The sequence below is a fragment of the Borostomias antarcticus genome, assembly GCF_949987555.1.
Source record: "Borostomias antarcticus genome assembly, chromosome: 24".
Lineage (NCBI taxonomy): Eukaryota > Metazoa > Chordata > Actinopteri > Stomiiformes > Stomiidae > Borostomias > Borostomias antarcticus.
The window spans coordinates 18,169,317-18,191,455 of record NC_140257.1 but is presented as its reverse complement, the minus strand read 5'-3'; the positions used below and the strand labels follow the sequence as shown (position 1 = coordinate 18,191,455).

At 49.6% G+C, this 22,139-nt stretch overlaps 3 protein-coding genes across 5 annotated transcripts in view; 1 reads left to right on the top strand and 2 right to left on the bottom strand.

The window, feature by feature from the left end:
* Nucleotides 1-3,812, bottom strand: part of myripa (myosin VIIA and Rab interacting protein a) — a 31,204-nt gene extending 27,392 nt beyond the window's left edge. The window contains exons 1-2 of the mRNA XM_084458361.1: nt 3,021-3,812; nt 2,848-2,888 (exon numbers count right to left, since the gene is read on the bottom strand). The gene's annotated coding sequence lies outside the window, so the exon portion shown is untranslated. The remainder of the gene's footprint in view (nt 1-2,847; nt 2,889-3,020) is intronic.
* A 106-nt stretch (nt 3,813-3,918) lies between these two features.
* On the top strand, nt 3,919-6,097 carry LOC311325102 (uncharacterized protein). Of its 3 annotated transcripts, XM_084457757.1 has the most exons (4): nt 3,919-4,106; nt 4,283-4,352; nt 4,386-4,453; nt 4,918-6,097. In XM_084457757.1, the coding sequence occupies exons 1-4, from the start codon at nt 3,990-3,992 to the stop codon at nt 5,023-5,025; spliced, it is 363 nt and encodes a 120-aa protein (XP_084313883.1). In that variant the 5' UTR covers nt 3,919-3,989; the 3' UTR covers nt 5,026-6,097. The 3 variants fall into 3 exon arrangements, with proteins under 3 accessions (XP_084313883.1, XP_084313882.1, XP_084313881.1); XM_084457756.1 differs by having other exon boundaries at nt 3,925-4,106; nt 4,283-4,453; XM_084457755.1 differs by having other exon boundaries at nt 3,926-4,106; nt 4,256-4,453.
* A 2,929-nt stretch (nt 6,098-9,026) lies between these two features.
* Nucleotides 9,027-21,314, bottom strand: e2f5 (E2F transcription factor 5; the record flags this gene model as incomplete). Its single annotated transcript, XM_084458360.1, has 8 exons — nt 9,027-9,136; nt 9,600-9,638; nt 9,806-9,967; nt 11,964-12,258; nt 12,981-13,124; nt 14,512-14,650; nt 14,738-14,847; nt 21,195-21,314. 8 exons carry the CDS (start codon nt 21,312-21,314, stop codon nt 9,027-9,029), a joined length of 1,119 nt encoding a protein of 372 aa, XP_084314486.1.
* Nucleotides 21,315-22,139: the final 825 nt, after the last annotated feature.

Below are 22,139 nucleotides of genomic sequence, written 5' to 3'. Positions count from 1 at the left end.
TCCAAACCTGACAGCTCCTACCCCTTAGACAGCTTCTACCCCTGAGACAGCTTCTACCCCCGAGACAGCTTCTACCCCCGAGACAGCTCCTACCCCTGAGACAGCTTCTACCCCTGAGACAGCTTCTACCCCCGAGACAGCTTCTACCCCTGAGACAGCTTCTACCCCCGAGACAGCTTCTACCCCTGAGACAGCTTCTACCCCCGAGACAGCTCCTACCCCTGAGACAGCTTCTACCCCCGAGACAGCTTCTACCCCTTAGACAGCTCCTACCCCTGAGACAGCTTCTACCCCTTAGACAGCTCCTACCCCTGAGACCTCCTACCCCTTAGACAGCTCCTACCCCTGAGACAGCTTCTACCCCTGAGACAGCTTCTACCCCCGAGACAGCTCCTACCCCTGAGACCTCCTACCCCTTAGACAGCTCCTACCCCTGAGACAGCTTCTACCCCTGAGACAGCTTCTACCCCTGAGACAGCTCCTACCCCTGAGACAGCTTCTACCCCCGAGACAGCTTCTACCCCCGAGACAGCTTCTACCCCCGAGACAGCTTCTACCCCTGAGACAGCTTCTACCCCTGAGACAGCTTCTACCCCTGAGACAGCTTCTACCCCTGAGACAGCTTCTACCCCTGAGACAGCTTCTACCCCTTAGACAGCTTCTACCCCCGAGACAGCTTCTACCCCTGAGACAGCTTCTACCCCCGAGACAGCTTCTACCCCTTAGACAGCTTCTACCCCCGAGACAGCTTCTACCCCTGAGACAGCTTCTACCCCCGAGACAGCTTCTACCCCCGAGACAGCTTCTACCCCTGAGACAGCTTCTACCCCCGAGACAGCTTCTACCCCTGAGACAGCTTCTACCCCTGAGACAGCTCCTACCCCTTAGACAGCTCCTACCCCTGAGACAGCTTCTACCCCTGAGACAGCTTCTACCCCCGAGACAGCTTCTACCCCTGAGACAGCTTCTACCCCTTAGACAGCTTCTACCCCTGAGACAGCTTCTACCCCTGAGACAGCTCCTACCCCTTAGACAGCTCCTACCCCTGAGACAGCTTCTACCCCTTAGACAGCTTCTACCCCTGAGACCTCCTACCCCTGAGACAGCTCCTACCCCTGAGACAGCTTCTACCCCTGAGACAGCTTCTACCCCTGAGACAGCTCCTACCCCTGAGACAGCTCCTACCCCTGAGACAGCTCCTACCCCTGAGACAGCTCCTACCCCTGAGACAGCTTCTACCCCTTAGACAGCTTCTACCCCTGAGACAGCTCCTACCCCTGAGACAGCTCCTACCCCCGAGACAGCTTCTACCCCTTAGAGAGCTTCTACCCCTGAGACAGCTTCTACCCCTTAGAGAGCTCCTACCCCTGAGACAGCTTCTACCCCTGAGACAGCTTCTACCCCTTAGAGGGCTTAAGAGTATTAATCAAATCAATCAAAGCTTTATTTGTAAAGCGCATTTCATACACAGAGGCAACACAATGCGCTTTACAGAGAACAAGGGAGGAGGGCATAGGTCCCACCCCTACATGGGAACAAGGGAGGAGGGCATGGGTCCCACCCCTACATGGGAACAAGGGAGGAGGGCATACGACCCACCCCTACATGGGAAGCAAAAACAACAGTATCACCCAGGGGCCAGAAAGTGAGAGTACAGGCTAGCTGGGTGTGCGCCCGCTAACCCTAACCCTCTTCAGAATAATCCTAGTGAGCATTAGCGGTGCTGTTTCCCCACCTTGAACAAACAGGCTTATACACAAACACCTTGAACAGGCTTATAACTTATACACACCCCTTGAACAGGCTTATACACAAACCTTGAACAGGCTTATACACAAACATTCCTCGCGCGTTTGTTCCCTGAAATGCGGCGCAAACTGTAATCTAGCCGTGATCACGACTCTAGTGGGCTGATTTAATCTAGCCGTGATCACGACTCTAGTGGACTGATTTAATCTAGCCATGATCACGACTCTAGTGGACTGATTTAATCTATCCGTGATCACGACTCTAGTGGACTGATTTAATCTAGCCGTGATCACGACTCTAGTGGACTGATTTAATCTAGCCGTGATCACGACTCTAGTGGACTGAGTTCACGCGGGTGTCACTCAGAATAATCGATTACTGATCAGATGGGATCCAACGGATTTGCTGGGCTGCCAGTAATCAATCACATCCTCCCATATCACATCCTCCCATATCACATCCTCCCATATCATATCACATCCTCCCATATCACATCCTCCCATATCATATCACATCCTCCCATATCATATCACATCCTCCCATATCACATCCTCCCATATCACATCCTCCCATATCCTCCCATATCACATCCTCCCATATCCTCCCATATCACATCCTCCCATATCACATCCTCCCATATCACATCCTCCCATATCATATCACATCCTCCCATATCACATCACATCCTCCCATATCACATCCTCCCGTATCCTTCGAGTAGGCTACTCTCGCCAATCTGTAGTAGCCGAATCAAAGTAAGACTCACTTTGAAAGATTTCACTTTCACTCCTAGACTAGGCTACATGGGGGGGCTCTAACATCCATAATGAGTTGTAGGCTATAAAAGCAGGAGGATGAAGGAATTTAATTTAAGAACAAATGGGCTATCATTAGGTCCACCCCGGTGTTAAGCATGCACGTGTTTATAATAGGATAGAACGACGCATACAATAGCAATTGATTATATGATTCTGACAACAATCAGTTAACAATCGTTCTGGTTGTTGAAATTAACTTTGATTAATCTGTGACATTTGAATTGTTCGTCTAAAAGCATTGCACTGCAATAAACAGTAAAAGCTGCGATAGCCTACTTACTGAGCTCGGTCCGTCTGAGCGCTGCCGGTACCTCTCCGGTTCTGTGAAGGCATTGACACGATGTGTAAAAGGAGAGACATTAGCTTCGCATATCTAAATAAATCTATTTTATTTCTTTTACATAATTTCATATTCTCATCAGTAGCCTAAACAATGACGAGCGCAGTACCCACCGGACAGCTGAGGTCTGACCCACCGGACAGCTGAGGTCTGACCATCGATGTATGAGGGTCTGACCCTGACTCCAACTACTGCGGCCAAGTCAGCCTTCAATTCGGAAATGCAAATCATGTGGGCCACCACCAATTCCCCTTTGCGTAAACATTAGCGTTATTACGGTAAATAGGATTTTCTCTCGTAAGAACTGAGGTTTACCGCCGTCGCGTTCACTTAGTGAAGTCAACTAACTATGGTTTGATTAAGGAAGTGAAAGGGCGTTCTGGTGTGGCATTTGAAAATATAGGACCTCTAAATTGTCATATTAACTATATTTCCTTCGCCCATAATACCACTCCAGAGTGCAGACCACCCCAGGGTGTCACCCAGACTTTGAAGACATTCTGATGTGGCATTTCAAAATAAAGGCCCTCTAAAATGTCCTATATGACATACTATTTTCCTCCAATTTCAGATTACAATAAAAAGGAGACTCCCCATAATCAATTCCACTTTAGAGTGCTAGCAGATCAACTGAGGGTGTCACACAGTGACATTCAACCCTACCAGGCTGGCCAGACCTACGATTTCTGAAATTAGTATTTACATTCAGAACCGATGTGCAACTGACATCGAATGAGTCTAAACGTGATCAGCATGACTGAACAACATAGACCACATCTTGAGGACGTCGATAACATGTACAGGTACAGTGGCTCATAACAAAGAAACAGAACATTTAGTCAAATGATTTACACATACCAAACATAAACCTATCTATCTATCTATCTGTCTATCTATCCGTCTGTCTATCTATCTGTCTATCTATCCGTCTGTCTATCTATCTATCTATCTATCTATCTGTTTATCTATCTGTCTATCTGTCTATCAACGTTGTTGTAGATATTCCTTCCACCATCTGGAAATCATTAGCTGTGTGAGTATAAGGGGGTGACCAGCGTTTCCAGACTCTCCATTGCATCAGAATGGACTGGACTCTGCAGCTCGTTCTCCTGTTTCTGCCGGCTGGCCTGATTAACCCTGCAGCTCTTCACTCTCCAAACAGAGGGATAGACGCTCTACAGACGGAGAATGTAGACATGGTAAGATCCATTATGTACTCACTCCTCTGACCTCAGTTCTGTACAGTTCTACAGTACATTTCTGATTCAATTCATGTACAACGTTATACAGGGCAGTTATTTGACTCACTTCTTAAGGGACTGATGTGATGTAGTCATTCTGATATGAGATGGGTGTTGGACCGTTCTCTGAGCAGCTGAGGGTAAAGAGACAAGTGGAGACGGCCAGCAAGGAGCCAGCAGGGGGCCAGCAAGGGGCCAGCAAGGAGCCAGCAGGGGGCCAGCAAGGGGCCAGCAAGGGGCCAGACTCAGACCTGCAAGGCTGTGACGGCCGACCAGGGGCGTGTTCCGGCGTGTTCTCCAACCAGGTAAGAGATGCCAGTAGAAACCAGGGGCGTGTTCTCCTACCAGGTAAGAGATGCCAGTAGAAACCAGGGGAGTGTTCCGGCGTGTTCTCCTACCAGGTAAGAGATGCCAGTAGAAACTGCATGTAGGGATGTGCACAGAAAGTTCTAGGACTGGAAGGCAAGTTGTGCTGCCTTAGTAAGTTGTATCACAATCTGAGCTGAGGTGGGAACTTAGAGGTAGTTTGACTACCTGTTCCCAAAAAGCATCATATTAGCAGAATTCTACTTGAAGTTGCTCAAGAGCCCTGATGTGTATTTCATTATATCTGGATTTCTCAAGAGGGGTCGAAGATGAGTGGAGAAAAGGCTGAAACAGTCCAGAGTAAACGGTGCCTCTTCAATGTTTCAATCTGTTGATTGGCATGGCTATAAACACATCTTGAGTCTTGATTAAATTGATAACTGACCTTCTGTTTTGTTCTCAGACTACCAGGACCAAGAGGCAGAATAAACCCAATCACCGGCCAGGAAGCTTCGCCTTTTCCCATCCTAACATGGCCTCCACAATAGGAAGTTGGTTAAATTCTGGCTAGTCTCACACTGCCAGACTTTTGAGATCTCCGCCACTGAAAGTCTGGAGACATGCCGTGCGTCCTAGCTTAATCTGGAGACATGCCATGCGTCCTATCTTAATCTGGAGACATGCCATGCGTCCTATCTTAATCTGGAGACATGCCATGCGTCCTAGCTTAATCTGGAGACATGCCATGCGTCCCATCTTAATCTGGAGACATGCCATGCGTCCCATCTTAATCTGGAGACATGCCATGCGTCCTAGCTTAATCTGGAGACATGCCATGCGTCCTATCTTAATCTGGAGACATGCCATGCGTCCCATCTTAATCTGGAGACATGCCATGCGTCCTATCTTAATCTGGAGACATGCCATGCGTCCTATCTTAATCTGGAGACATGCCATGCGTCCTAGCTTCATCTGGAGACATGCCATGCGTCCTAGCTTCATCTGGAGACATGCCATGCGTCCTAGCTTCATCTGGAGACATGCCATGCGTCCTAGCTTCATCTGGAGACATGCCATGCGTCCTAGCTTCATCTGGAGACATGCCATGCGTCCTAGCTTCATCTGGAGACATGCCATGCGTCCTAGCTTCATCTGGAGACATGCCATGCGTCCTAGCTTCATCTTATGCTTACTGTATAGAAAGGGTACTTATCATGGTGTGTTTTAATTTGTAAATTTGTACATTTTCGTAATCTGTAAATTTGTCATTTTTAGTTTAGAAACTTTATTGTCATCGTACAAGAAATACAACGAAATTTAGTTTGGCAGCATCTCTCTCGTAGCAGCTACAATATCACATTTGGTAATTGAGTATTAGAGTCTATCTGTATCAAGTAAAATCTTGGAGTCGACAGCAACATTTCACTGTGACAAATTACGTGATTACGTGACAAATATAAGGAATCTTGAATCTTGAGGAAAAAAAGGTGTAGAACAGGTAATGTGTTAAAAACCCCTCAGACGGGGGTTATGTTATGTTTTTTCTATATATGATATGGTTTACTGTATGGATTTGACTAAAAATTCACAGCCAAGTATCAATTCGGGCCCATATTGAATACAGTCTGAATTTTGTAGCTGAATGCTGCATCGTCAGTGTTTTGTGTGTGTTTGATTGTACTTTGCACTGGACAGCAGATGGTTAGCAAACACCAGTCTGTCCTGGGACGATGACCCGGTCATCTGGGATGTACCTTTGTAACCCAGTATTGCCCCACTCTTTAACCAATCAGGTACTGATGAAAACATAATTTCTCAGATGGTATAATGTTTGAGGTAGTCCTCAGTTGAGACAGCAGGGCTTGGTTTGTTGTTTGTTGACAATAACACATTAAGTCTGTAACAGCAAGTTCTTAGTCTGAATAGTTTGTTTCACAGACACAGGAACCCTAAACCCAAACACTGCCGGACCGGCCGTTCACATCCATTCATTTTTTGGACTACGATTACGCAAAAACTACCAAACTGATTTTTATCAAACTGGGTGGAGGTGTGTATCCCCTCCAGGCTCAAATATTACACGCTCTGCATACTGCACAATACAACAGCCCTGATAAACACCCAAGACCTCGCGCCAGCCTATCGGTGTCAGTTGCCCTGATAAACACCCATGACCTCGCCAGTCTACTCATGACCTCGCCAGTCTACTCTACAATTATGTTTCTGTTTCCCAGCTTTTCCCAACATCAGTGCGTTCCGTTGTCCACCCAATAGTAGCAGCTAGCTACAGAAGTTGTCCACCCAATAGTAGCAGCTAGCTACAGTAGTTGTCCACCCAATAGAAGCAGCTAGCTACAGTAGCTTGCAAGCAATAGCTAAACCATGCAAGCTATCCTTCAGAAGGGACTTGCCAAACACATGTCCACTATGTTCTAGGGTGGAAACGGGCATATAATGGATTAAATGGCCAGTTACTGATTGCTCCAGCGGGTATCAGAACTAGCAGGTAGGTTGATTAGATGGGCTAGGATGGGCTAGGCCGGAGTGATAGCAGATGTGCAGTATTTAGCTGGGTGCAGTATTTAGCTGGGTGTCCAGAGTGCAGTATTTAGCTGGGTGTCCAGAGTGCAGTATTTAGCTGGGTGCAGTATTTAGCTGGGTGTCCAGAGTGCAGTATTTAGCTGGGTGCAGTATTTAGCTGGGGTATGAAAACTAGTGAGAATGAAGAAATCAACACTGCCCACTGTGACTGAATGTTTATTATAACACTTTGGTCCAAAAATGTGCAAAGAAAACTCTTTTTGATTAGAAAAGAAAATATATAAAAATATACAAAAGTACTAGATAAGGCACTTCAAACATGTCTGAAAATTCAGACCACAAACTGTCAAAAGGTTGATTGTATCACAATAAGGCAGTCGACCAGCTTCCTTCAAGTTAACAAAAAATAATTTTCTTATAAATTAAGTAAAAAAACTAAACAATCATGTATATCTACTCAAATATATAACTATAAATAGTTATTAGAAAAACAAACATTTTAGTCCCATATGGCAGTGTCACAGTCATTCAGAAAAAAATTAAACAGTAACATTGATATATTAAGTTTGCACCACTTCAACATGAGACACTGGAAAGTACTAAACACAACCCAGACCAGCGAGGTGGGACAGCCTAAAGAGACGCCTCACTGCATGCTGGGAAACAGAGGTCAAAGTGCACCACCACCTGTCAAAGACCTGGTTTGAGCATGCATCTCTGTGCATGGAAATTAAGATGGTTAAATTGCAAATACTAAAAACTGTCACGTTATAATGTGTCAATAAATCTCCAGAAATCAATAATCTAGAAAAGGAAAAATAAAAGAATGAAAACAAACATGAATGTACTGTAATTCTGGTGTAGAAAACATGTGTAATCCTAAACTGAAGGCCTAGCAAACCTCGCCGTCATTGGATGTATAGATGTGATTCGGGTGCAGAAAACATCTGTTATCATAAAACTGAAGGCCTAGCGAACCCTGCTATCACTGGATGGACAGTACAGATGTGATTCTGGAGTAGAAAACATCTCTGCTATCCTAAACTGAAGGCCATGGTTGGTTGTATAGACACAGAGAGGCACAAGGAGGGACAGAACAAGGACGTCCACGCAGACTCTTCCCCAGGTTCAATACTCACATCAGGCTCTTCCCCAGGTTTAATACTCACATCAGGCTCTTCCCCAGGTTTAATACTCATCCACCCAGGCTCTTCCCCAGGTTTAATACTCATCCACCCAGGCTCTTCCCCAGGTTCAATACTCACATCAATCTGAGATATTCCACTATTGTCAATATGACTGAATTATCAGCATTGTGACTCCAAGTTTCCCCCATCTAGATTCTATAGTAATGCATCCACGTGTTACATTTTCGTCATTATGTATTTAGTACACAGATCCTGTATTTAGTATTCAGTGCATGACTAAGGAGCAGTGGTCTCAATAGGGCAGGTTTGATCTGGGAATGTCCCATGTTTGAGGGAAGCATCTCAGGATGGCAGTGTGCTGAAGAGCTCCGTACTGCTGCAGCCTCACAGATACTGTTGGCTCAGTAAGGCAAAAGAAAGACTGAGTTCAGTTCCTGGTCACCTCAGTGTGTGAGCTCACTTCCTGGTGACCTCAGTGTGTGAGCTCACTTCCTGGTGACCTCAGTGTGTGAGCTCACTTCCTGGTGACCTCAGAATGTGTGAGCTCACTTCCTGGTGACCTCAGTGTGTGAGCTCACTTCCTGGTGACCTCAGTGTGTGAGCTCACTTCCTGGTGACCTCAGAATGTGTGAGCTCACTTCCTGGTGACCTCAGTGTGTGAGCTCACTTCCTGGTGACCTCAGTGTGTGAGCTCACTTCCTGGTGACCTCAGTGTGTGAGCTCACTTCCTGGTGACCTCAGTGTGTGAGCTCACTTCCTGGTGACCTCAGTGTGTGAGCTCACTTCCTGGTGACCTCAGTGTGTGAGCTCACTTCCTGGTGACCTCAGTGTGTGAGCTCACTTCCTGGTGACCTCAGTGTGTGAGCTCAGTACCGGTCACCTGTCAGTAGTTGAGGATCTGAACATCAAACAGGTCGCAGACCCCTTCGTTGTCGTCCAGGTTGAAGTTGTAGTCGGCGGCTGCGCTCGGTGACAGCCGGAGCAGAGGGAACACTGAGGAGGCAGAGGGTTAGGGTTAGGGTCAGGTTCTCACCTCCAACACCTCCACCTCCCCCATACGGTCATGAGAGGATCCACCTCCACCTCCCCCATACGGTCATGAGAGGATCCACCTCTACCTCCCCCATACGGTCATGAGAGGATCCACCTCCACCTCCCCCATACGGTCATGAGAGGATCCACCTCCACCTCCCCCATACGGTCATGAGAGGATCCCCCTCTACCTCCCCCATACGGTCATGAGGATCCACCTCCACCTCCCCCATACGCTCATGAGGATCCCCCTCTACCTCCCCCATACGGTCATGAGGATCCCCCTCTACCTCCCCCATACGGTCATGAGGATCCCCCTCTACCTCCCCCATACGCTCATGAGAGGATCCACCTCCACCTCCCCCATACGGTCATGAGAGGATCCACCTCCACCTCCCCCATACGGTCATGAGAGGATCCTTACCGTCGGAGGACATCAGCTCATCAATCAGGTCAGCAACTCCTGGAGGAACAACAACACCAGGCAGTCTGAGTCACACTGCGTCTATCAGACGGCAACAGCCTCATACAAGCAACGTCCCTGAACAACATCCAAGCCTCCTCGGTAAAAAAGTGAGCTTAGTTGAGAGATATCACCCCTCTACCTCACCTAACTACACCTTCACTCACCCCCAGCGTCCCCCTCCCTCTCGTCCTTGGGCTGGTCCTCGGTCCCGGGGTGGAGCTTCAGCAGGCCGCCCACATCCAGCATGGCCTGGAGCTCCTGCCCGCTGACCCCACCCTGCAGCCTGGTGCCCTGCCCGGGCAGAGGCTCCGTCTGGGGGAGGATCTCTGGAGGAGGACAGAGCCTGTTAGATACACACCAGGTGAGCACAACCCTGGAGCATTGCTCCCGTTAGATACACACCAGGTGAGCACAGCCCTGTTAGATATACACCAGGTGAGCACAACCCTGGAGCACAACCCTGGAGCACTGCTCCTGTTAGATATACACCAGGTGAGCACAGCCCTGGAGCATTGCTCCTGTTAGATACACACCAGGTGAGCACAGCCCTGGAGCATTGCTCCTGTTAGATACACACCAGGTGAGCACAACCCTGGAGCATTGCTCCTGATAGATATACACCAGGTGAGCACAACCCTGGAGCATTGCTCCTGTTAGATACACACCAGGTGAGCACAGCCCTGGAGCATTGCTCCTGTTAGATACACACCAGGTGAGCACAACCCTGGAGCATTGCTCCTGATAGATATACACCAGGTGAGCACAACCCTGGAGCATTGCTCCTGTTAGATACACACCAGGTGAGCACAACCCTGGAGCATTGCTCCTGTTAGATATACACCAGGTGAGCACAACCCTGGAGCACTGCTCCCGTTAGATACACACCAGGTGAGCACAACCCTGGAGCATTGCTCCTGATATACACCAGGTGAGCACAACCCTGGAGCATTGCTCCTGTTAGATATAAACCAGGTGAGCACAACCCTGGAGCATTGCTCCTGATATACACCAGGTGAGCACAACCCTGGAGCATTGCTCCTGTTAGATATACACCAGGTGAGCACAACCCTGGAGCATTGCTCCTGTTAGACATACACCAGGTGAGCACAACCCTGGAGCATTGCTCCTGTTAGACATACACCAGGTGAGCACAACCCTGGAGCATTGCTCCTGATAGATATACACCAGGTGAGCACAACCCTGGAGCATTGCTCCCGTTAGATATACACCAGGTGAGCACAACCAGGTGAGCACAACCAGGCTCATCCATTACTACTGAGAGCTAGCGATGTTATGAGACTGAGGTTCCCAGGCCCTTGTTCTACTGAGAGCTAGCGATGTTATGAGACGGAGGTTCCCAGGCCCTTGTTCTACTGAGAGCTAGCGATGTTCTGAGACTGAGGTTCCCAGGCCCTTGTTCTACTGAGAGCTAGCGATGTTCTGAGACTGAGGTTCCCAGGCCCTTGTTCTACTGAGAGCTAGCGATGTTGAGACTGAGGTTCCCAGGCCCTTGTTCTACTGAGAGCTAGCGATGTTGAGACTGAGGTTGAGGTTCCCAGGCCCTTGTTGAGCACATAGGACAGTCTTACTGAAACTCCGTACCAAGGCTTGATCACGTGATGGACGACAAACGAGGCCTCGCTCACTGCAGGATCACGCCAACGCTCTGTTTTGAGATTCGAGTGAAACGAAACCCGTCTTAATTCATGGCTTGTACAGCCTGTCAAGCCGGAAGTGTAGATTGCGAGTAGGATTGTTTTTTTTAAGGATTGTTTTGTGAGGAGTTTGATACATTTTAGTATCGTTTGGGTTTTGACGGTGCCAGGTTCCAGAAGCAGGTTTACAGCGCCGTCTCTATTCTAGAGTCCAACAGAGCGTGAGTCACAGGTGGTTGGCAAGTCAATTAGCCCCAATAGGATAGGCGAAGCTCCATCACTATATTTCAGTCAGAAAAAATTACAACAATAAACCCAGCCTAATGATAATTCTTACTACGGGTTATAAGTTTATCACACAGCGAAATCACGGCCATCCTCATTGGTTATTTTGGCTGCCATAAATGATCTTTGCCAGCGGGTGTCAGTAATGCACACTGCATTTAACAAGGCCTCGAGTAATGAAGCTATCTGAGATACAACTGGCCTAGCAGCCAGGGTTTCAGAAAGCCTCAGTGCCTTCACTAATAGTGATGTTAGTCACTCTTTACTCTCTTAAGACAGATACGTTTTCCTTTGGATCTAATAGAGAAAGATCTAAACATCTGTAGATGCTTTCCACACCAACGTGAACCCTGTGCCCCCCCCCCCCTTTTTTTGTTTTTACCCATGTGCACGTCGGGAGGGGTGGAGGAGGGTGTGTGGTCCGTGTGGTGGACGGAGGGCCCCTGGCCTGCCAGGGGGCTGGTGGAGAGGGTCCGGCCCGGGGCCGAGGGCAGGGGGAACCTCTGCAGGCAGGCGGGGGTGGTGGGGGGGGTGGGCATGGCAGAGAGGTCCTCCAGGGGGGGCACGGAGAAGACCACGGGCTTGGAGGAGCCCTGCTCCCTGTTGATGAGCATCACCTGGATGGGAGCAGACTGGCTGCGCAGGTTCACCTGGTACTTCTTCTGACCGTTGTGATACTGCACACAGAGAGAGAGAGAGGAGAGAGAGAGAGAGAGAGAGAGAGAGAGGGAGAGAGAGAGAGAGAGAGAGAGAGAGAGAGAGAGAGAGAGAGAGAGAGAGAGAGAGGGAGAGAGAGAGAGAGAGAGGGAGAGAGAGAGAGAGAGAGAGAGACAGGAGTACATCATTGGTCGACCTGGTACTACCTCTGGCCATTCTGACCCAGCGGAGAGGTTGGGGGGGGGGGGTGAACACTAGACTCATGAGACCATCCTGATGTTGCGAGTTCACATTGTTACTCACAGATCAGTGTGGGTGATCTCAATAGAGAACCATTTGAGCCCGATCAGAAAACGATCTGGCCAATCAGCGCTGGTTTCTGAGGAAATCCAGACAGCTACGCTGGGCGTGTCTATGACAGCGAGGAGCGGTTGAAGTTAGCGCTGATAAGACTTTCTGATTTGTTTAATCCAATGACCTGCCGACTAGTTTTGAAATTGCCTGCCCTTTTCCAAACAGTTTCCAATGGAGAGATCCCAGATAGTTAATGGAAGCAAACCATGATCTGTCAGCGTGAGGTTAGTGAACACAGGAGCAGACTCACGTCTTATACACGAAAGGCCACGGACCATTTGGGTTAAAAACAAAAGGATTTCACGAGAGGCAAAGTGTCTCAGCTGGTATGTTTCTCTCTGAGGCAGGGAGGAAAGGTTACCGTCTCAGGCATGGGAGGAAAGGTTACCGTCTCAGGCATGGGCACCTCCAGCTGCGTCCCGGTGGGCGCCACCACGGCCAGGAGCGTGTCCCCAGCGAAGGCGTCACACACGTCCTCATGGGTCACATACTTGAACGTGTGAAGGGTTAAGGAACGATGGGGATTAAGGGACTGGAAGAGAACAATGTTGTTGAGAAAACTCATTATCTAAACTGGAAAAACAAGACTGAGGTAATTACTCATCAGGAGGATTATTCCACCATGCTGGTATTATACACACATACATGTAAATCCTGTTCTGTTCAGTAAGCAAACAAGTAAGAATCAGTTAAAAGCTCTACGAGGAGTTTCGGAAGCGGAAGTGTTTTTTTACGCCCAAAAAGACCACATTACCATGGCCACCGACGAGGCAATTACATAGGTCTTACTAGTAACGTTACTTTTGACAATATATAACGGTCATACTTGCTCACGCCGTCTCTTGTCAGCGGCGTAGGCTACTGCAGTAAATCGTTTCGTCATTCCAAGAAAGTTCTGGACGACCCGACCACGAAATAATAATCTAAAAATAAACTACATAGTAGAAACGACATTTGTCGAAAATGGACACAAACAAGTGTGGGTAATGTAGATTCACCCACATTAAAATGAGACTGTTTCGTAACCAAAAATAAACTCCTCGGAATACCTTTAAAGCTGCATGAGAACTTTTTATAGTTAAATATTCAGGGTTTTCTGCTAACAGTTTATGAATTGGCCTTACTGTAGCAAGACCCCAAAATCATTTTCATGACATGAGAGAGCGGGTGTGAGGTGAGTAAGTGAGCAGCTCAGCGCGGGTGTGAAGTGAGTGAGTGAGGTGAGTGAGTGAGGTGAGTGAGTGAGCGGGTGCAGCTCAGCGCGGGTGTGAGGTGAGTGAGTGAGCGGGTGCAGCTCAGCGCAGGTGTGAGGTGAGTGAGTGAGCAGGCGCAGCTCAGCGCAGGTGTGAGGTGAGTGAGTGAGCAGGCGCAGCTCAGCGCAGGTGTGAGGTGAGTGAGTGAGGTGAGTGAGTGAGGTGAGTGAGTGAGCAGGCGCAGCTCAGCGCAGGTGTGAGGTGAGTGAGTGAGCAGGCGCAGCTCAGCGCAGGTGTGAGGTGAGTGAGTGAGCAGGCGCAGCTCAGCGCAGGTGTGAGGTGAGTGAGTGAGGTGAGTGAGTGAGGTGAGTGAGTGAGCGGGTGCAGCTCAGCGCGGGTGTGAGGTGAGTGAGTGAGCGGGTGCAGCTCAGCGCGGGTGTGAGGTGAGTGAGTGAGCAGGCGCAGCTCAGCGCAGGTGTGAGGTGAGTGAGTGAGCAGGCGCAGCTCAGCGCAGGTGTGAGGTGAGTGAGTGAGGTGAGTGAGTGAGCGGGCGCAGCTCAGCGCGGGTGTGAGGTGAGTGAGTGAGGTGAGTGAGTAAGCGGGCGCAGCTCAGCGCGGGTGTGCGGCAGGAGGAGTGAGGGTTAGGGTTAGGTGTGCGGCAGGAGGAGTGAGGGTTAGGGTTAGGGGTGCGGCGGGAGGATATCTGCTGTCGCGGCCGTCGCTGCTCATGTGTTTGATGCTCTGCTCCAGCCAAGCCCTCTGCTCGTCCAGCTCCCTCTCCTGGCTCTCCAGCTCGGAGATCTGGGCCTTCAGCTGCTCCGCCTGCTGCAGCACCTCCTGGGTCTGTCCACCCAGGTTCTGCCCCCTGCCGGCGGGGAGCACAGGGGTGTGAGGGGGGGCTCTATCTTAATGCTCAGTTTATTTGTGACAGAGAGAAGAGCACCACACTGACCTCCACTGGATAATATTCTTAGTTTTCTTCTCGATGAGTCCCACCCCCTCCAGCACATTAGTGATGTCGTATATCCTCCTCTTCTGTCGCACTGCCAAGCTGTCAGCAGCCTGTCCATTGAGAAAGAGACGTTTGCACGTTAAGTGTATAACTTCTAAGACAACTGACCGCATCGAGTTTGTTGACAGACCACATAGAAGTTGTCCTGTTGGCAGCATTACTGGGACTTCACTGTGGAAGAGAAAGAGATGCAGGACAGAAAGAGTAGAGGGAAAAGAAAACCACTGAATTAATTCAAGACTCTTCCAAATCAGGCTGCACAAACAAACCAAACGCCCCGACACCAAGAGCTACTACAATACTAGGGCCCAACACCCCCACACCAAGAGATACTACACACAATACTAGGGCCCAACACCCCCACACCAAGAGCTACTACACACAATACTAGGGCCCAACACCCCCACACAAAGAGCTACTACAATACAATACTAGGGCCCAACACCCCCACACCAAGAGATACTACAATACAATACTAGGGCCCAACACCCCCACACCAATAACTACTACAATACAATACTAGGACCCAACACCCCCACACCAAGAACTACTACAATACTAGGACCCAACACCCCCACACCAAGAACTACTACAATACTAGGGCCCAACACCCCCACACCAAGAGCTACTACATACAATACTAGGGCCCAACACCCCCACACCAAGAGATACTATATACAATACTAGGGCCCAACACCCCCACACCAAGAACTACTACAATACAATACTAGGACCCAACACCCCCACACCAAGAACTACTACAATACAATACTAGGGCCCAACACCCCCACACCAAGAACTACTACAATACAATACTAGGGCCCAACGCCCCCACACCAAGAACTACTACAATACTAGGGCCCAACACCCCCACATCAAGAACTACTACACACAATACTAGGGCCCAACACCCCCACACCAAGAACTACTACAATACAATACTAGGGCCCAACACCCCCACACCAAGAACTACTACAATACAATACTAGGGCCCAACGCCCCCACACCAAGAACTACTACAATACTAGGGCCCAACACCCCCACATCAAGAACTACTACACACAATACTAGGGCCCAACACCCCCACACCAAGAACTACTACAATACAATACTAGGGCCCAACGCCCCCACACCAAGAGATACTACAATACAATACTAGGGCCCAACACCCCCACACCAAGAACTACTACAATACTAGGGCCCAACGCCCCCACACCAAGAGATACTACACACAATACTAGGGCCCAACACCCCCACACCAAGAGATACTACAATACAATACTAGGGCCCAACACCCCCACACCAAGAACTACTACAATACTAGGGCCCAACACCCCCACACCAAGAGATACTACAATACAATACTAGGGCCCAACACCCCCACACCAAGAGATACTACAATACTAGGACCCAACACCCCCACACCAAGAGCTACTACAATACTAGGGCCCAACGCCCCCACACCAAGAGCTACTACAATACTAGGGCCCAACGCCCCCACACCAAGAGCTACTACAATACTAGGGCCCAACGCCCCCACACCAAGAGATACTACACACAATACTAGGACCCAACACCCCCACACCAAGAGATACTACATACAATACTAGGGCCCAACACCCCCACACCAAGAGCTACTACAATACTAGGGCCCAACGCCCCCACACCAAGAGATACTACACACAATACTAGGACCCAACACCCCCACACCAAGAGATACTACACACAATACTAGGGCCCAACACCCCCACACCAAGAGCTACTACATACAATACTAGGGCCCAACACCCCCACACCAAGAGATACTATATACAATACTAGGGCCCAACACCCCCACACCAAGAGATACTACATACAATACTAGGGCCCAACGCCCCCACACCAAGAACTACTACAATACAATACTAGGGCCCAACACCCCCACACCAAGAACTACTACAATACAATACTAGGGCCCAACACCCCCACACCAAGAGATACTACATACAATACTAGGGCCCAACGCCCCCACACCAAGAACTACTACAATACAATACTAGGACCCAACACCCCCACACCAAGAACTACTACACACAATACTAGGGCCCAACACCCCCTCACCAAGAGATACTACAATACAATACTAGGACCCAACACCCCCACACCAAGAACTACTACAATACTAGGGCCCAACACCCCCACACCAAGAGATACTACACACAATACTAGGACCCAACACCCCCACACCAAGAACTACTACAATACTAGGGCCCAATACCCCCTCACCAAGAGATACTACACACAATACTAGGACCCAACACCCCCACACCAAGAACTACTACATACAATACTAGGGCCCAACACCCCCACACCAAGACCTACTACAATACTAGGGCCCAACACCCCCACACCAAGAGATACTACAATACTAGGGCCCAACACCCCCACACCAAGAGATACTACAATACTAGGGCCCAACACCCCCACACCAAGAGATACTACAATACAATACTAGGACCCAACACCCCCACACCAAGAGATACTACAATACTAGGGCCCAACACCCCCTCACCAAGAGATACTACATACAATACTAGGGCCCAACACCCCCACACCAAGAACTACTACACACAATACTAGGGCCCAACACCCCCACACCAAGAGATACTACAATACTAGGGCCCAACACCCCCACACCAAGAGCTACTACAATACTAGGACCCAACACCCCCACACCAAGAACTACTACACACAATACTAGGGCCCAACACCCCCACACCAAGAGATACTACAATACTAGGGCCCAACACCCCCACACCAAGAGCTACTACAATACTAGGACCCAACGCCCCCACACCAAGAACTACTACATACAATACTAGGACCCAACACCCCCACACCAAGAGATACTACATACAATACTAGGGCCCAACACCCCCACACCAAGAACTACTACACACAATACTAGGGCCCAACACCCCCACACCAAGAGATACTACAATACTAGGGCCCAACACCCCCACACCAAGAGCTACTACAATACTAGGACCCAACGCCCCCACACCAAGAACTACTACAATACTAGGGCCCAACACCCCCACACCAAGAGCTACTACATACAATACTAGGGCCCAACACCCCCACACCAAGAGATACTACATACAATACTAGGGCCCAACACCCCCACACCAAGAGCTACTACATACAATACTAGGGCCCAACACCCCCACACCAAGAGATACTACATACAATACTAGGGCCCAACACCCCCACACCAAGAGATACTACAATACTAGGGCCCAACACCCCCACACCAAGAGATACTACATACAATACTAGGACCCAACACCCCCACACCAAGAGCTACTACACACAATACTAGGGCCCAACACCCCCACACCAAGAACTACTACAATACTAGGACCCAACACCCCCACACCAAGAACTACTACAATACAATACTAGGACCCAACACCCCCACACCAAGAGCTACTACATACAATACTAGGGCCCAACACCCCCACACCAAGAGATACTACATACAATACTAGGGCCCAACACCCCCTCACCAAGAGATACTACACACAATACTAGGGCCCAACACCCCCACACCAAGAGATACTACACACAATACTAGGACCCAACACCCCCACACCAAGAGCTACTACACACAATACTAGGGCCCAACACCCCCACACCAAGAGCTACTACATACAATACTAGGGCCCAACACCCCCACACCAAGAGATACTACATACAATACTAGGGCCCAACACCCCCACACCAAGAGATACTACATACAATACTAGGGCCCAACGCCCCCACACCAAGAGCTACTACACACAATACTAGGGCCCAACACCCCCACACCAAGAGCTACTACATACAATACTAGGGCCCAACACCCCCACACCAAGAACTACTACATACAATACTAGGGCCCAACGCCCCCACACCAAGAACTACTACAATACAATACTAGGGCCCAACACCCCCACACCAAGAGATACTACATACAATACTAGGACCCAACACCCCCACACCAAGAACTACTACATACAATACTAGGGCCCAACACCCCCACACCAAGAACTACTACAATACTAGGGCCCAACACCCCCACACCAAGAACTACTACAATACTAGGGCCCAACACCCCCACACCAAGAACTACTACAATACTAGGGCCCAACACCCCCACACCAAGAACTACTACAATACTAGGACCCAACACCCCCACACCAAGAGCTACTACACACAATACTAGGGATGGGGGAGACGGGGGAGGAAGGGGAGAAGGGGGAGGAAGGGGAGAAGGGGGAGGAAGGAGAGAAGGGGAGACGGGGGAGGAAGGGGAGAAGGGGGAGGAAGGGGAGAAGGGGGAGGAAGGGGAGACGGGGGAGGAAGGGGAGACGGGGGAGGAAGGGGAGACGGGGGAGGAAGGGGAGACGGGGGAGGAAGGGGAGACGGGGGAGGAAGGGGAGACGGGGGAGGAAGGAGAGAAGGGGGAGGAAGGAGAGAAGGGGGAGGAAGGAGAGAAGGGGGAGGAAGGAGAGAAGGGGGAGGAAGGGGAGAAGGGGGAGGAAGGAGAGAAGGGGGAGGAAGGAGAGAAGGGGGAGGAAGGGGAGAAGGGGGAGGAAGGAGAGAAGGGGGAGGAAGGGGAGAAGGGGGAGGAAGGGGAGAAGGGGGAGGAAGGAGAGAAGGGGGAGGAAGGGGAGACGGGGGAGGAAGGGGAGACGGGGGAGGAAGGAGAGAAGGGGGAGGAAGGGGAGAAGGGGGAGGAAGGAGAGAAGGGGGAGGAAGGAGAGAAGGGGGAGGAAGGAGAGAAGGGGGAGGAAGGGGAGAAGGGGGAGGAAGGAGAGAAGGGGGAGGAAGGAGAGAAGGGGGAGGAAGGGGAGAAGGGGGAGGAAGGAGAGAAGGGGGAGGAAGGGGAGAAGGGGGAGGAAGGAGAGAAGGGGGAGGAAGGGGAGAAGGGGGAGGAAGGGGAGAAGGGGGAGGAAGGAGAGAAGGGGGAGGAAGGAGAGAAGGGGGAGGAAGGGGAGACGGGGGAGGAAGGGGAGACGGGGGAGGAAGGAGAGAAGGGGGAGGAAGGGGAGAAGGGGGAGGAAGGGGAGACGGGGGAGGAAGGGGAGAAGGGGGAGGAGGAAGGGGAGAAGGGGGAGGAGGAAGGGGAGAAGGGGGAGGAAGGGGAGAAGGGGGAGGAAGGGGAGACGGGGGAGGAAGGGGAGACGGGGGAGGAAGGGGAGAAGGGGGAGGAAGGGGAGACGGGGGAGGAAGGGGAGAAGGGGGAGGAAGGGGAGACGGGGGAGGAAGGGGAGACGGGGGAGGAAGGGGAGAAGGGGGAGGAAGGGGAGACGGGGGAGGAAGGGGAGAAGGGGGAGGAAGGAGAGAAGGGGGAGGAAGGAGAGAAGGGGGAGGAAGGGGAGAAGGGGGAGGAAGGGGAGACGGGGGAGGAAGGGGAGAAGGGGGAGGAAGGAGAGCCAAGGAGAATGCTGAGTAAACATTAACCTGCTCTGGCGGCAAGGAGGGAGGGAAACTCCTTATTTAACTTTCAGTGAAGGAGGAGGGGTAAAGAGAATTAGTCTTCTTGAGTTGGCAACAGGGTGAGCTTGTGAAAGAGCTACACTACCCAACACCAGCAGTAGGGTTAACCCTAACCTTAACCCTAACACCAGCAGAGCAGCTGGAACCTGATCCCCTTGAGAGGAACAATCACAGGGAGCAAACCAGTGTTGAGCAAAGAAAGGTGTGAACGCATGAACACTGTTCCAGTTATGCGCATCCTGGTGAAAGGGGACATTTCATGAGCTAACGAACAAACATTTTGGATTAACCAACCAACCACCGTTTCTGACATGAGTGCGTAAACTATAATGATAGTTCGCTATGCTAGCTAGTGTTATAACTATGCTAGTATTATAACTATGCTAGTATTATAACTATGCTAGTATTATAACTATGCTAGTATTATAACTAGCTGGGCTCATTGGCCGTAGCGTTAAATATAATAGCCTTCTAACGTTAGCTAACCTTTAACCTCTGCTACCATAGCAACCTAACGGACTTGATCTGATTTTGATCAACTCTTCCAGCTCGCGCACGAAATCACCCGCGCTGCGCGTCAGAGAAAGTTAGTTTAAATTTAGTCACAACGTTAGAACAGCACTTAGACACATTAGAACAGCACCTAGACACGCGCTGTTTCTCACACATTGTGGTCAAGGTTTATCAATGAACCTGACTCGCACTGATTGACGCGCCGGTGAAAGACGCTTCCTTGAGATCTTTTGTTCGCCTTTGCTGACTGGACGACAGAACAACACAATCACACACGGAGGTCGATTAAAGTTACAGAAATAACTATCGTGCTGCAGCCCCGGTAGGTAGGTAGGTAGGAACACTAGGGAGGAACACTGACCACTTTGAGGTCCAGCACGCCGTCCTTGGCCTCCTGCAGCAGAGAGACGAACCTGACGGTCAGCAGACCCAGACTCTTCTCATGGCGGCTCGCCTGCGTGCTCGCGCGCTGCTCTGCCATGGTCTCGAGCTCCAGCTGGGAGAAATCTCAACCGTTTTTAACCGTCAACTGTCTACAGCAAACTTATCTTACTTCTTTGTCCGGGAGGTGTAGCCTATGACAAACTAAAAAACCCCCATTCCGCTTATTATTATTTTTTACCTCAGGACGGTAAACCTCAGTTTGAGGTTTTTTTTAAATGAACGGAAATTGCGTTGGATTACAGTTGCCTAGGTAACGACGACGCCGCCACACCTCCATGATGGACACGCCTCCTTCCAACCAGAGACGGGGCCAAGAACATTCATGTATTATTATTACTTTCTCAATGTGTATATTTGTAAATGTGAGTTGATGAATGTATGTATATGTATTTACAGTACAGGTATATACAGCTATTTATGTCTACTATTGTATTGCTCTCTATGTGTATATTTTACATTATTCTGTTATGAGGAGCACTGTGCTACGTTTGTAGGAAATGTGCTTCAATAATCTAATAGCAAGTCCTCATTTAAAAACCATATAAAATAGATTACTTAAACAGTTGATCAATAGTCCAGTGTTGGTTTTGTACAATGTATTGTCCTTGTTTCTTGATGAATGATTGCAAAAACACTTGAATGTAACACAATTGAGGTGAATGTGATGATGCATATATACATGATGTATATGAAGTATATGATGTTGAAGAGGAATGGTGATTTCAGACCCCAGGAAGACTAGCTGGTGCTATTCATCAGTTAACGGGGATCATTTTAAGTAAATACATAAATAATAATAATGTAGCTTGGTGTTGTGGTTAGCGAGCTGATACCTGATCTGTAAGTCACTGTGCTGTTGATG

Bases quoted from the DNA above. Each gene is read 5' to 3' on its own strand.
- LOC311325102 (XM_084457755.1), top strand. From the start codon at position 3,990: ATGGACTGGACTCTGCAGCTCGTTCTCCTGTTTCTGCCGGCTGGCCTG. The intron at 4,107-4,255 runs GTAAGATCCATT...TTCTGATATGAG, and splicing joins AGACGGAGAATGTAGACATG to ATGGGTGTTGGACCGTTCTC. The intron at 4,454-4,917 runs GTAAGAGATGCC...TTTTGTTCTCAG, and splicing joins CCGGCGTGTTCTCCAACCAG to ACTACCAGGACCAAGAGGCA.